Source organism: Hyaena hyaena, unplaced genomic scaffold, assembly GCF_003009895.1.
Source record: "Hyaena hyaena isolate Hyena2069 unplaced genomic scaffold, ASM300989v1 scaffold_27, whole genome shotgun sequence".
In the NCBI taxonomy this organism is placed as follows: domain Eukaryota; kingdom Metazoa; phylum Chordata; class Mammalia; order Carnivora; family Hyaenidae; genus Hyaena; species Hyaena hyaena.
The window spans coordinates 1,630,122-1,643,273 of NW_024080659.1; the positions used below are offsets into that span (position 1 = coordinate 1,630,122).

At 57.6% G+C, this 13,152-nt stretch overlaps 1 protein-coding gene across 1 annotated transcript; it reads left to right on the top strand.

Moving 5' to 3' along the window:
• Positions 1-3: 3 nt before the first annotated feature.
• Positions 4-12,926, top strand: SMCR8 (SMCR8-C9orf72 complex subunit). The gene is made up of 2 exons (XM_039227290.1): positions 4-3,054; positions 8,819-12,926. The coding sequence occupies exons 1-2, from the start codon at positions 695-697 to the stop codon at positions 9,270-9,272; spliced, it is 2,814 nt and encodes a 937-aa protein (XP_039083221.1). The 5' UTR covers positions 4-694; the 3' UTR covers positions 9,273-12,926.
• Positions 12,927-13,152: the final 226 nt, after the last annotated feature.

A 13,152-nucleotide genomic window follows, 5' to 3' on the forward strand; every position in this document is an offset into this window, starting at 1 on the left:
ACGTTTCCGCTCCTCCGCCCCACTTCCTTTCTTTTACGACGGTGGTTGGTAAATTGATTGTCCTTGGGAGAGGCCGCTCGACAGTGCCGTCCAAACCTGCCCTTAGCTCACAGTCTTTCTCTCCCGCTCGGAAGCCTACGCGGACACTTCCGGGTCACGCGGCGCAAGACACCGAGAGTCATGTGATGCCAAGATGGCGGCGCCGCGGTAGCTGGCTCCAGGTTGTGGCGTCCAAGAAGTCGCGACGGTTTCTGCCCTCGGGCCGTGGGGGCGGCAGTACTTGACTGGCCCCTGCGGCGGCCCGTAGTCCCGCGTTAGGGGTCGGTTCTGGGCTGGGCTGTTGCTGTTGCGGTGTGTTCTGGGTGTGCGGGTGACCTCCCTGCAGGTGTCCTGCGCCGGACGCCCTCGCCGGAGGAGGAGGAGGAGGAAGAGAAGAGTAACCGGCCTTACCCGGTCTCTTGGACCTGCGGAGTTCATGAGGACTTTGTGGGCTTTGGAAGAGTTAGCCAGATCTCCGAGGGGACTGTGGGAGTTCGAGTCTTCGAGTGTGTGAGAGGCAGCCTAGTACCCCCGAGGGCGCAAAGAAGACCACAAACGTCTTTGCTTCCTCTTCCAGAGGCCTGGCTTCCCTGCGTTGATTACCCCCGCATTCTTTCTCACTTCCTCTCAATGTTCTCTCCATACATCTGGAAATATGATCAGCGCCCCTGACGTGGTGGCCTTCACCAAAGAGGAGGAGTACGAGGAGGAGCCTTACAATGAGCCCGCCTTGCCCGAGGAGTACTCGGTGCCTCTCTTCCCCTTCGCCAGCCAAGGAGCCAACCCATGGTCCAAACTGTCCGGGGCCAAGTTCTCTCGGGACTTCATCCTTATTTCCGAGTTCTCCGAGCAGGTGGGACCACAGCCCTTGCTGACCATCCCCAATGACACCAAAGTTTTTGGTACTTTTGATCTCAATTACTTCTCCTTGCGGATCATGTCTGTGGATTACCAGGCCTCCTTTGTGGGCCATCCCCCTGGTTCTGCTTACCCCAAGCTGAACTTTGTGGAGGACTCCAAGGTGGTGCTGGGAGACTCCAAGGAGGGAGCCTTTGCGTATGTGCACCACCTTACCCTGTACGACCTGGAGGCCCGAGGCTTTGTGAGGCCCTTCTGCATGGCTTATATCTCAGCAGACCAGCACAAAATCATGCAGCAGTTTCAGGAGCTCTCGGCTGAGTTTTCCAAAGCTTCTGAGTGCTTGAAGACAGGCAACAGGAAGGCATTTGCGGGAGAACTTGAAAAAAAACTGAAAGACTTGGATTACACCAGGACAGTGCTGCACACCGAAACGGAGATCCAGAAGAAGGCCAACGACAAAGGCTTTTACTCGTCTCAGGCAATTGAGAAAGCCAATGAGCTGGCCAGTGTAGAGAAGTCCATAATTGAACATCAAGACCTGCTGAAGCAGATCCGCTCGTACCCTCATCGGAAGTCGAAGGGGTCTGCCTTGTGTTCTGCGGAGACGGAGCGCACCCAGGATCAGGCCGACCAGGTAGCCACTACCTCTAACCCTGAAGAGTCTGCTGATGCAGACCTTTACACCTGCAGACCTGCCTACACCCCAAAACTCATCAAAGCGAAGTCCACCAAGTGTTTTGACAAGAAGTTGAAGACCTTGGAAGAGCTCTGTGACACGGAGTATTTCACCCAGACCCTGGCTCAGCTCAGCCACATTGAGCACATGTTCAGAGGAGACCTGTGCTACCTTCTGACCAGCCAGATTGACAGAGCGCTTCTAAAACAACAGCATATGACAAACTTCCTCTTTGAAGATTTTGTGGAGGTCGACGACAGGGTGGTAGAGAAACTAGAGAGCACACCCCCTAAGCCCAGTCCAGGCAGGCCGCCTTCCAGGTCTCTGGAAGAATGTCCGATTCCTCAAGTGTTAATTAGCGTTGGCTCTTACAAGTCAAGTGTGGAGTCTGTGCCCATCAAGATGGATCAGGAACTTGGAGATGAGGAGTATAAGGAAGCGGAGGGGACAGAGTTGAGCAGTTTTGACCCCCAGGAAAACTTGGACTACCTGGATATGGATATGAAGGGGAGCATCAGCAGCGGTGAAAGCATCGAGGTTCTGGGCACGGAGAAGTCCACCTCTGTGCTGTCTAAGTCTGACAGCCAGGCCAGCCTCACGGTGCCGTTGAGCCCCCAGGTGATCCGGAGCAAAGCAGTCAGCCACAGGACCATCAGCGAGGACAGTATTGAAGTCCTCAGCACCTGCCCCTCTGAGGCCCTCATCCCTGACGACTTTAAGGCCAGCTACCCAAGTGCCATTAACGAAGAAGAGTCATACGCAGATGACGGCGAGGGAGCCATCCACTTCCAGGCAAGCGTCAGCCCACCAGAGCTGGGTGAGGCACAGGAGGGCAGCTTAGCAAACATCCTGTCCCAAACAGACTCATCCTGCTGCATCGGGAAGGAGAGTGACAGTCTGCGGGTGCCCCTCTCCACCGCAGCCCACACACACCCTGACCCAGACGGAGTGGTGAGCAGCCCCCCGCAGCGCTACAGGCAGAAAGACCTGGGGTTCCGTGTGGACTTTGCGGGGGAAAGCGCCAGCCCTTCCCGAGACACCAGTTCCGAAGGCTTCCCCGCTTTTGAGCTGGACCCGGGCCGCTTGCTGGCTAGCCGGGACGTCAGCAAGACCAGCCTGGACAACTTCTCAGACACCACCAGCACCATGAGCAGTGTAGCCTCCACCAGCTCAGACAGGACTCCCTCCTCCGCTCATCCCACCGGGCCCTCTTCTGAGAGGCATAGAAAGAGGGCTGGCCAGAACGCCTTAAAATTCATCCGTCAGTACCCCTTTGCCCATCCAGCCATCTACTCCCTGCTCAGCGGGAGGACGCTTGTGGTCCTGGGGGAAGACGAGGCCATCGTGAGAAAGCTCGTGACGGCGCTGTCCATCTTTGTCCCCAACCACAGCCGTTACGCCAAACCCGTGAAACACTGGGTCTCCTCTCCTTTGCACATCACGGATTTCCAGAAGTGGAAGCTGATCGGCCTGCAGAGGTAACTGGTTACCGGGGGGCGGGGAAGGGCCCTGTCTGATTAGAGACGAGGTTTTGAACGTCCATCCCTCCGGGTGAGGTTAACAGGTCCGCGCGGTGGGGCTGCAGTCGGGAGACCTGGCTTCCAGACGGGGCCCCCAGCACCAACTCGGTCTGTAACTTTGGACAGGTCATTCCCTTTCTCTGGTCTCCTCTTTCCTTGTCCCTCCCGTGAGGGGTTGCAGGTCCTAAGTGGTCTTCAACCTGTCGGGTCAGAATTATTTAGGGGAATTTTTTAGATCATGAATTTCGGGGCCCTATCCCCCAAGAGATTCTGATTCAGTTGGACATGGAGTTTATCTGGAGTACAGCAAGCGCTGGGGGATAACCGGACTTCTAGATCTCAGTTTCTTGGGGATGTTGAAATTCACACGATGGTATGAATGACTGAGAGCTGCTTCAGAGAAAGGGCTGTGGTATTCGTAGAAGGTGGCAGCCATCACTGTTGACAAGGACATCAGAGGGCTCCAGTGGCTCTTACTCCACTGTCCTGTTTGCCCTAGAAGGCTATCTTTCTTCCCCCTTAGAACTCTGTCTTAATAAGAAAATGCAAGGGGCATCTGGGTGGCTCAGTCGGTTAAGTGTCTGACTTTGGCTGAGGTCATGATCTCACGGTTCGTTAGTTTGAGCCCCGCGTCAGGCCCTGTGCTGATAACTTGGAGCCTGAAGCCTGCTTCCGATTCTGTGTCTCCCCCTCTCTGCCCCTCCCCCACTCACACTTTGTGTGTCTCTCTCTCTCTGAAAAATGAATATATGTTAAAAAAAAAATTTTTTAAATAACAATAAGGAAATGCAAGATCCAAGTCCCCCTTCCTCTGTTTGAATGCTGTTTCATTTCACCAAGTTACCGGAGTGTTAGTAGACTCCCTTTTGTTTTTCTGAATACTGCTTGACAGGTTGTCTGGCTTGAGGGTCTGTTTCCCTCAGGGTGTGTCCTCAGTCCCTTCCCTGCAGCCTGCTTGGCACATCTGTAACGCAGGTGCTGGCGCAGGCAGCCCGCGCCTCCTATGCCACATGGGAGGAGCAAAGGGAATTTCTGCCGCTCTGCAGTCAGCAACCGTTTGTTCTGATGTTCCTCCTTTCCTTTGTGGAGGTCCCTGGTGCCCGTGAGCTCACTGACCTCACTCTCCTGAATCACCTGCTATCGCCCCTCTTGCAGAAATCACCGAGCCCTCACTCCACCCCTTGCCACGTTAGGCTTTACCCAGGGTCGTGGTGCTGGGATTCAAGCAAGTGTTGTTTCCTCATCATGACTTGGCTCGCTGGCCATGCTGGCGGGCGCGGGGGTACCGTCTGGGGGTGCCTGAGCAAGGCCGCTGCCCTGGAAGACTCCAGAGTTCAGGAGCAGAGACGGGAGACCGCAGCCTTGCGGAGCAGGGAGGAGAGTTCCAGCAGCAGGTGCGTCATGTGTGTGCTCAGAAAACAAACGAGGCGCTTTCGTGACACGTGGGAGGTGAGGGAGCTAGGCGCCCGGGGACGGCCTGAGGTCTTTGGCTCGAGCGACCAGGAGGGTGGGCTTGCCGGTGTGACATGGGGACTTGGTGTGACACGCCCAAGACACCTGGACCAGCCCCTCAGAGTCGAGTCCTTGCTTATGGATGCAGAATCAGGCTCGGGAGTTAGAGGGCCGCACCAGGTGCCCTTGCAGGCTTTTCCTTCCCCTCGGGATCCCGTCCGTCGGCTGATGGCAGCTCTGTGCTGGGGTAACATGTCTGTTGTGGGCAGGGCAGGACCTGTCCTGGATGGTCTCTGCTACTCGTCTCGGTAGAAGGACGTGTCAGCGTCCCTTAAACACACCTCTTCTCCCACTGACTCCCTCGCCCCCACCTCTGACCGTTCTCTTCTTCACCTCAAATAGACTGCACGGCAGTGTATTCACAGCCAGCTTACCTGGCACTGGGCTCAGGACAGTGTTGCCCTTTCCGCTCTCCCTGAAATTCCCACCTTAGAATGTGCCAGAACGGCGAAAGTTCATGTCTTACACCAGCTCTGTTCTCCTGGGTCCCTGGCTGGCATGCTGTGTTGAGGATCCTGAGGCCTAGGCTGGTCGCCTTGGCAGACCTGCCTGTGATCCAGTAATGAAGTCTGGGCGCAAGCGAGTAGCTGGCGGGCGGGCTCCCTGAGCTGCAAAGGGCTCCGCGAGTTGCTCTAGGTCCTGGGCCGGCCCTACCGGGGTCGGTATTCATCCCCACCTGCAGCGGGCAGGTCCCTCCTCCACGCCTCCACGCGAGGCTTTGTTCCCTCCTGAGACGATGACAGGGTTGGGTCACCGACCATTTGCCCGGAGCTTATAGAAGGCTGGGAAGTGCTAGCCACCCGGCCCGCTGCCAGCCCTGTGAGGTGAGTCAGCCGTGGCGCGGCCCCGTGACAGGGCAGGCACCGCCTTCGTGCCCCCCCCACCCCCCCGGCTCTGTCACCCCTCTGTTAGCCTAGCCTCTGAGGCCGTTTGTGTCTGCAGACGGAGCTGCCGTCACCTGCCTCGCGAGAGCAGGTGAGGAAGGGCCCGTCACATCTGCTCGGTGCCCCATCCGCGCGAGCGTGTCTCTGATAGCCGAGCGGGGATGCGCACCGCCTCCGGGCAGGCGGGCCAAGGCCGCGGGCGCTGAGCGTGGCCCTCACCGGCCGGGCCTTACAGCCGTTCAGCATCCCTGTGCGACAGCGAGGGATCCATCAGAAGTGACAGGCGAGAGCTTTGCAGACGGTCTGGAGTGGGGAGTGTCTCCCGCTCTGCTTCTCACACGTTGTGGGCGCGCACACACGCCGGGAATAGGCAGTGTCTTTCTCGGAGGGTCCTGCTCTGGTGTGACGGACGGTGGGCGGGGGTCGGAGGCCTTGTTCCCTAGGGGCCACGTCACAGGCGTGGGGACCGGTTTGGCCACAGCTCCCCCAAGGGAATCCTGGGAGGTGAGCAGTCACTCCAGTCTGAATTCTGAGCACAATGCGCACTCGGAGATGAAAGCCTGGAGTCGTGCCCCGTCGTGGTTAGGGAGGGATGCGGTGGGCGCTGTGAGCTCAGGTCCCGATGCTGCCGCTCCCCACTGTGTGAATCCGGGCCCTCTGCTCTTCTCGCTTGTTAGCAGAGATTGTGAGCCCATGTGCGAGTGGGGCTTAGGATGCTCACCGTGTGGAGCGGTGGCGAAGGTGCACGTCTGGAAGGTAGTAAAGCCCTAGCATGGTGCTCGCCCTTAGACGTGCTCAGGGTTGCGGAGAGATGGGGAGCCGGCCCGGCAGGCAGAACCAGGGTTCAAGCCGGGAGGCAGATTGAGGCCCTTCTGAGGGTCAGCATTCAAGAGTAGTGATAGAAGAGGGGCTTCTGTGTGGCCATGAACTTCCCGCCCGGAGACGGGGGAGCTCAGCAATGGAAGGGGGTGATGCCCTGTACTGCGTTAATCTGGAGTCCGAAACCTCTGACCTGGGAGGGTCTGTTCCCACTCAGGGGCTTTGACTCCAGCCAGAACCAGCTCAGACGATAATTTGTTTTTAAAGACTCTTACCCCAAACCGACCAGTTTCACTGGCCTTGGATTTTTTTTCCCCTCACTGAAGTGGGCCTTCTGCCTACGAATGCTCATCTGGCAGATCTATCACTTGTGAGCATAAGAGATGGATAAGTATTTAGGTTGTTTCCTAGTTTAAATCACAATGAAGCATAATTGTATTGCTCACCAAGTAGCAGGACCAAGCCCTGGACTATTTGAAAAACAGAGCTCAGTACTCACGGGAGAAAGTGCTAGTTGTGGAGGGTGGGGTGGGGCAGGGAGAGGCCCTGGTCGCTTGCTGGCTCAGCCACGTCCTAGCTGGGGGACCTTGGATGAGCCACGGCCCCTCTTTGGGCCTCAGTGTTCACATGTGTCCAGAGGCTCCCCCGGTGCTGGGATGGGCCATCTGGAACCTAAGACGGGTGTGGGAGGAGTGGGGACCGAAGGCCTGGGGCTTGCCTCGTTCCGTGCTATCTTGCTCCCTGACAAGCCTTGTGGGAAACAAGCGGAGGGAGGGTTAGAAGGAGCAGCACCTTCAAAGAAGTGGTGCCTCTGTAGGTGGGGGTAGGTGTGGGGGTGTCAGAGGTCCCGGGAGTGGCAGGGCCAAGGCAAGGTGTCCCAGCAGGACGGGGCTGGAACAGAGGGGCAGGAAGATGGGGTGAGGCCTGGCTCCGCTGCGCGAGCAGAGCCTCAGGGCCGGGTGTGCCAGCGTTGAGGAGGCATTTGGCTTGCATCCTGGGCCCGTTTCCGAGGGAGGTAAGGGTGCCCCAGGAGCAGACTGAGCACGCTGGGAGCACGACCGAGAAGGCCGTGTCCCCGCGAAGCCAGTGAGCACCTGCAGGCCCGGCTTCCTCATCGCCTGTGCGATCAGTCCCCAGCCCGCTGCTCTCCTCATGGCTTTCCAAACACGTGGCCCGTGTGGCTCTGTTTTCCTGCCTCTGTGGTCCTGCTCTGTGTGGTCTGGGTGCCGTCCGAGGTTCTCAGAGCCCACCTTTCTTATAAGGCCCAGCTCAGAGGCCATTCTTCCAGAACTTTCCTGGCCCCGGGCCTCCCCGTGGAGACCAAGACCACATCTCTGCTCAGTATCCCATGTGTCTGTCTTTTCTTCCCAGCCTGACCAGGCTCGTTCTTCATGGCTTATTCAGCCCCTAGGTCACTGCCTGGTGTGTAGTAGGTGCTGTTAACTACACGGGAAGATGACAACACCCAGGAAGGTTACCTTGGTCCCAAGTGATTGTCATCCTTTGTACCCAATACCTGAGGTCTAGCACAAGCGTTGAAATCCAGAGCTGTGCCCGTCTGTGAAATCTCTGGTCAGCCAGACGTTTGCCAGACTGCAAGGTGACTCTCAGGTAAAACCAAACTAGAGAATTTTTCTTTTATTTTGAGAGGGTCAGAGAGAGGGGACAGAGAATCCCAGGCAGGGGTTCAATCTCACGAACTGCGAGTGAGATCATGACCTGAGCCAAAAACAAGAGTCGGCCGCTTAACCCACTGAGCCACCCAGGCTCCCAGAGGATTGTAAAGAGCTATTAGGGCTGATTGCTCGGACCCCTTCCCTCACTGAACAAGCCCCGCCTGCCTCTGATGTGTGGGCAGTGGGGCAGGAGGCCAAATCAGATGTCCTGGGTCTGCTGAAGCTCCGTCCAGTGGGAGAGACAAGAGCTAAATGGCAGTCCCCACACTGGTGGCAGGCTGATACCGAGGGCCACCCACTATCCTAAGTTCAATCCATTTTGTCTCTGCAATGACCGCATGAGGCAGGACCAGTGATCCCTGTGTCACAGCTGGGGCCCAGAACGGCTAAGGAACTTGGTCAGGGTCACAAAGCAAAGCAAGGAAGCAGAGGAGGGGATCGGGGATGGTTGAGTAAGGTTTGAATGGGCATAAACCAAGTACAAATGGAAGGGAAAGGCATTCTGGGCAGAGCACGAGGAGCCGTGATTTTGAGTCCTTCCCGAAAGCTTGGCGTGGCCTCAAGGAAGCCGTGAGTGTAACAGATGGGGCCTCAAAGGCCCGCAGGAAGCAGAGCCTATGGGCCATACCGGGGCATTTGAACTTGGTCACGAGGGTGGTGAGAAGCCCTTTGAAGAGCATCATGATCACATTTGCCTTGAGAAAGAGCCAGTGAGTGTTGGCCGACGGAAGCTGGCCAGGAGACGGGAAGACCCCCGCCGCTGCCACCCACCCCCCACCCCGCCACCCCCCTCCCCCAGCGTCTCCTCCTGACATTGCCTGTATGTTTCAGAGTGGCGTCCCCTGCCGGCGCCGGCACCCTCCACACCCTGAGCCGCTACAGCCGCTACACAAGCATCCTGGACCTGGACAGCAAAACCCTGCGCTGCCCCCTCTACAGAGGCGCCCTCGTGCCCCGGCTAGCCGACCACCGCACTCACATCAGGCGGGGCAGCACCTACTACCTGCACGTCCGGAGCGTGCTCACCCAGCTCTGCTCCCAGGCCTTCCTCTACACCTTTTGCCACCACCTGCACCTGCCTGCCCACGACAGGGAGACCGAGGAACTGCTGGCCAGCCGCCGGGCGGGCTTCCTGAAGCAGAACCTGGGTCTGGTGAATGAAGACACGAAGGTGGTCCAGTACCTGGCGGAGCTGCTGAAGCTGCACTACATGCAGGAGGCTCCCGGGCCCGGCCACCCCACGCTCAGGTTCGACTACGTCCCCAGCTTTTTGTACAAAATCTGAGGTCAGTCCCAGCCACTGTGACCAAGACCTGTGACTCAGGGTACGGGGAGGGGAGGGGTTGGTATGCACAGGCGGTCCTCTGAGCTGTCTAGACTGCTGGTGGCCTCAGTGGGACGGAAACCAAGGTGGCAGCGTGGGTTCCCAGGTGGCTTCAGGCGGTTTGGGAGTTGGGACCCAGGCAGGGGCGGGCGCCTGGTTCTGTGAAGGCATCAGTAAGGACGGTAATAGGTCTCTCAGCCCCCTGGTGAGGAGGGGCCGCTTGGCTCCCCGAGGACTGGTGGCCAGGCCAGAAGAGAGCCGGCGCCCTTTTGACGGGGTGGGACGCGGGGCGGAAGGGCGAAGGCCAGACAGGAGGAGCAGGCTGTGCGTTCAGTTTCCAGACGCTTGGGCAACAAAGTCCAGGGAAGCGCCCCGGTAACTGAAATGGTTTGGTGGGAAACTGGACAACGGAACATCCATTGCCCCATTCAGATCCCGGCCAGGCTCTTTCACTCGGCCCCCCAGAGCCCATCATCCCGGAGGAAGCCCCCGAATGAGTGAGACGGAGGGGAGGCAGCGGTGCGGCTGGGTGGTGGCAGATACGTGACCTTCTGCGCCCCAGGGCTGCAGGGAGAGCGAGCAGCACCCTGTCCGGTCCTCGCTTCCCCGTTGGGCACAGAGCTGCCTGCAGGGGGGCCCTGCACCTGACGCCCCCAGGTCAGCAGCACTGACCGGCGTCAGTCGCTGCCTGTGAGTGAGAACCACGCTCACAGCCCGAGAGCCCGGGGCCACGTGCCATCACCACCGTGCGCGTGACCGAGAGGCGGCAGGCCTTGGGCCCAGCCCGCCAGCCTTTCCGGCAGGGGCCCGTCCGTACCGCCCTCTTGGGGAGGTCTGCAGACGTGCTGGGATTCGGCCGAGGTCGCACCCCAGTCCTCCACCCGCAGCAAACTTTGCAACCACTTCACTACCTCTCGCAGGGTCTTGCGGGCTCGGTGATGGCGGGGTTCTGCCGCGCTGCTTGGTTGGGGTGGGCAGCCGGCTGGGGAGGACCCACGGCCGGGTCTCCTCCAGGAGGGAGGAGAGCCGCCTCGTGTGGCCGTCCTCATGGATCTGTCCCACATGGGCCTGGGGTGCCCACACCTCACCGAGGCTCACGCCTGCCCCACGCAGGCCCCCCAAATACACGCACCTCACCACTGTTCACTCCGGCCCATGCGGGCCCCCCAGGTGTGCTTACCTCACCATGCTCAGCCCCAGCCCCGTGGGGGCCCCCAAGTACATGCTCCTCACCACGCTCACTCCCGGCCCCGTGGGAGTCCTCCCTTCAGGGAAGGTGACAATCCCCGACTTGCCCATGTGACACCCCCCCCCCCACCCGAGGCTCCTTACTCAGTTGCTGTTGGTTTGTTGATAGAGGGTTTCTTGCAACCTTGAAGTCTTTATACTTTTTCTTTTTGTATGGCTGCTTTTGTCTCCAACTGGGGAGACCTCTTAGTATTACTGCTTTCTAATTCGTTCCAAGAAAATTGTGATAAAACAGACCCGAGCCAGCCACAAGCGGCTGCTCCTGAGCGAGCACGCGTGTGTGCCCCTGCTGGTGCTGCGTTCCGTGTTGTTAGGGTCTTGCTGTTGAGACTGGCCCCCGTCAGCTTTGTGGCACGCCATCGAGGTAGGGGAGGCAGGAACCCAAGCGGGGTTTGCGTCACATCCCTCCCGTGGTCCCTTCCTCGCCCAGGTCCTCTGCACGGGGATGCGGCCCGTTGGCTCCTGGCCGCCGGCTTCTGGTCAGGGTCCGTGTTCCTGATGGCGTGTGGGTTTGCTTCTGAGGCTGGGACTGAGAACCTTCTATGGCAGACATCTGTCTACACCTCACGGGGGTTCTTTGTACCCGTGCCTGTTACATATGTTCCCACACAGAAGAGTCGCCAGAACGTCTTGGCAGCTTTAACTGTGAAGCGTGTTTGCGTGCGGGGGAGGCTGCGGGGGACACCTGTCTCTCTCCGCGGGCTCCCCTCTTCGTTGCTGCCTCCAGTGTTCCCTCTTGTTCAAGATGCTGCTTTGTTTTCTAACTGGGTGGCTAATTGTTGTCTACTCAGGCCTCCAGGGACATGACCTTACGACACTTTATCTCCAAGGGAAACAAGGGTCTGTGGAGTCAATTTGGCAAAGTTGAAAGCGATTATTAGCACCACCATTGCTGTTCATCCTGTTCCACAGCACCACGGACTCTATGGTTAGCGTGGCCGTCACCTGGGAAACTGATCTGAGCGAGGCAGAAGGTCAGTCATTTTGGTCTTCTAGAAGCTAAGGCCATGCAATACCATAGTCTGAAGTAGAAATCCCTTCAGAGGGTGTTTGCTTGGACGCTTTGCCTCAAGGATGGTTCCAGAGGCCCCGGGATTCTAAGTCAAGAGGCCTGTGGGGGGTGAATGGAACGGGTGTGCCCTGTCCTGGGGCCAGGCCCAGAAGGAGCAGATGACCAGTGTCTCCCTTGACTCGTTCCTCCCTGAAAGAAAGTTAGCTTCACAGACAAGTAAATTGGTTAAACTCCAGTTTTAAATTTTGGTTAAAATCTAGCTTCTCAGTGTGGCAGTTTCAAAGGATTGCTTCACGTCAAGTATGTTTCTTTCCAAAGGGATTTTAAAGTGGCGGTGGGACTGAGCCAGTTTGGGCAGGCACTTGAGACTGTGGGCCTGCCCTTCACAGACCCCCTCCGCTTGGGAGAAGTGGAGCCCACTAGAAGTCCCGCATCTATAAACCTTAAGGCTGGGGAACTCTGTGCAACGGGACTCTCTCTTTAAAAATATTCATTTCAGGTTTGCCTCAAATAAAGCATTTTAAAAACACTTTGCAGAAAATAGGGACATCAGTGCCCTTGACTTTGCCAGTCCTGACTCACTTTGAAGGCCCAGGCACCAAAACTGTCTGAGATTTAGTTCAACTTTACTTCCAATCCATTACCGCTGCCCTGCCCCCAGCCACCCTTTTTCAAGCAGTCCGTGTTGAGAACAGCCTGATCAGGCTAGCAGTTACACCATAGTGATTTCCAGAAGCTCCATGGTACAGAGGAGCCAAAAGCCTTTGTAGCACGTGTGGCCCTTGGGACGCTCCAGCCTGAACTGTCACCTCCCACCTCACCATTTCCCTAGGCATCCTGCTCCTTTTGGTGGATTACTGGGATTTTAGAAATTGTGACTCTTCTGTGACTGACTTGGAATGGCTGAAGTCATACAGATTGCACCGGAATTTGGAAACGAACCATGATAGCCCACCTGTCATTTCCCATCTAGCCTTCCAATTCTCTGTTGCTATAGTCAAGGTATTGTAGGATTCAACCCCAAATGACACACCCCAGTTCAAATCCTACGAAGTCCACCAGTTTTCTGCCCCAAGTGCCAGGGCTGCTACAGTTGCCATGTTTCTGGAGGCTGGGAGCAGCACGCACGGTGACCACCTACTTCCACCAGTGCGGGACGCGTGTCCCCAGCGCCCCGGGCCTGGTGTTGCCAGGCAGGTCACCTTCTCCACCGCGGTACCACTCGGCTGGCGGGGAGCCCATCGGGAAGTGTGGACAGCCTTCAGAGGAGCCGATCTCCCAAGCCAGCAATCCGGTTTTACATCCCGTCTCCCTAGAAAGCTCAGAAGAAAGTGCCTTGGTTTGTGCTTTGGAAGCAAACCAGCTAGCTTTCTGGCTTTTCCCCAAATACTATGACAGTGACAGAACTGGAACTTTTCAAAGATACGGTATTAACAGACTGCAAAAAGGAAAAACCATCAAATTGCTAATTCTGGACGGAAATAAAACCATTCTCGGCTGATAAGGTCCGAGCACACCAAGTTTTCCTGAGCCCCCAAAGAAGAACGCTGTGAGCACTGACCTGATCTGGCCACATCTGTT

Coding starts and splice junctions, on each gene's coding strand:
- SMCR8 (XM_039227290.1), top strand. CDS start 695: ATGATCAGCGCCCCTGACGTGGTGGCCTTCACCAAAGAGGAGGAGTAC. Junction 3,055..8,818: donor AAGCTGATCGGCCTGCAGAG/GTAACTGGTTAC, acceptor TGTATGTTTCAG/AGTGGCGTCCCCTGCCGGCG.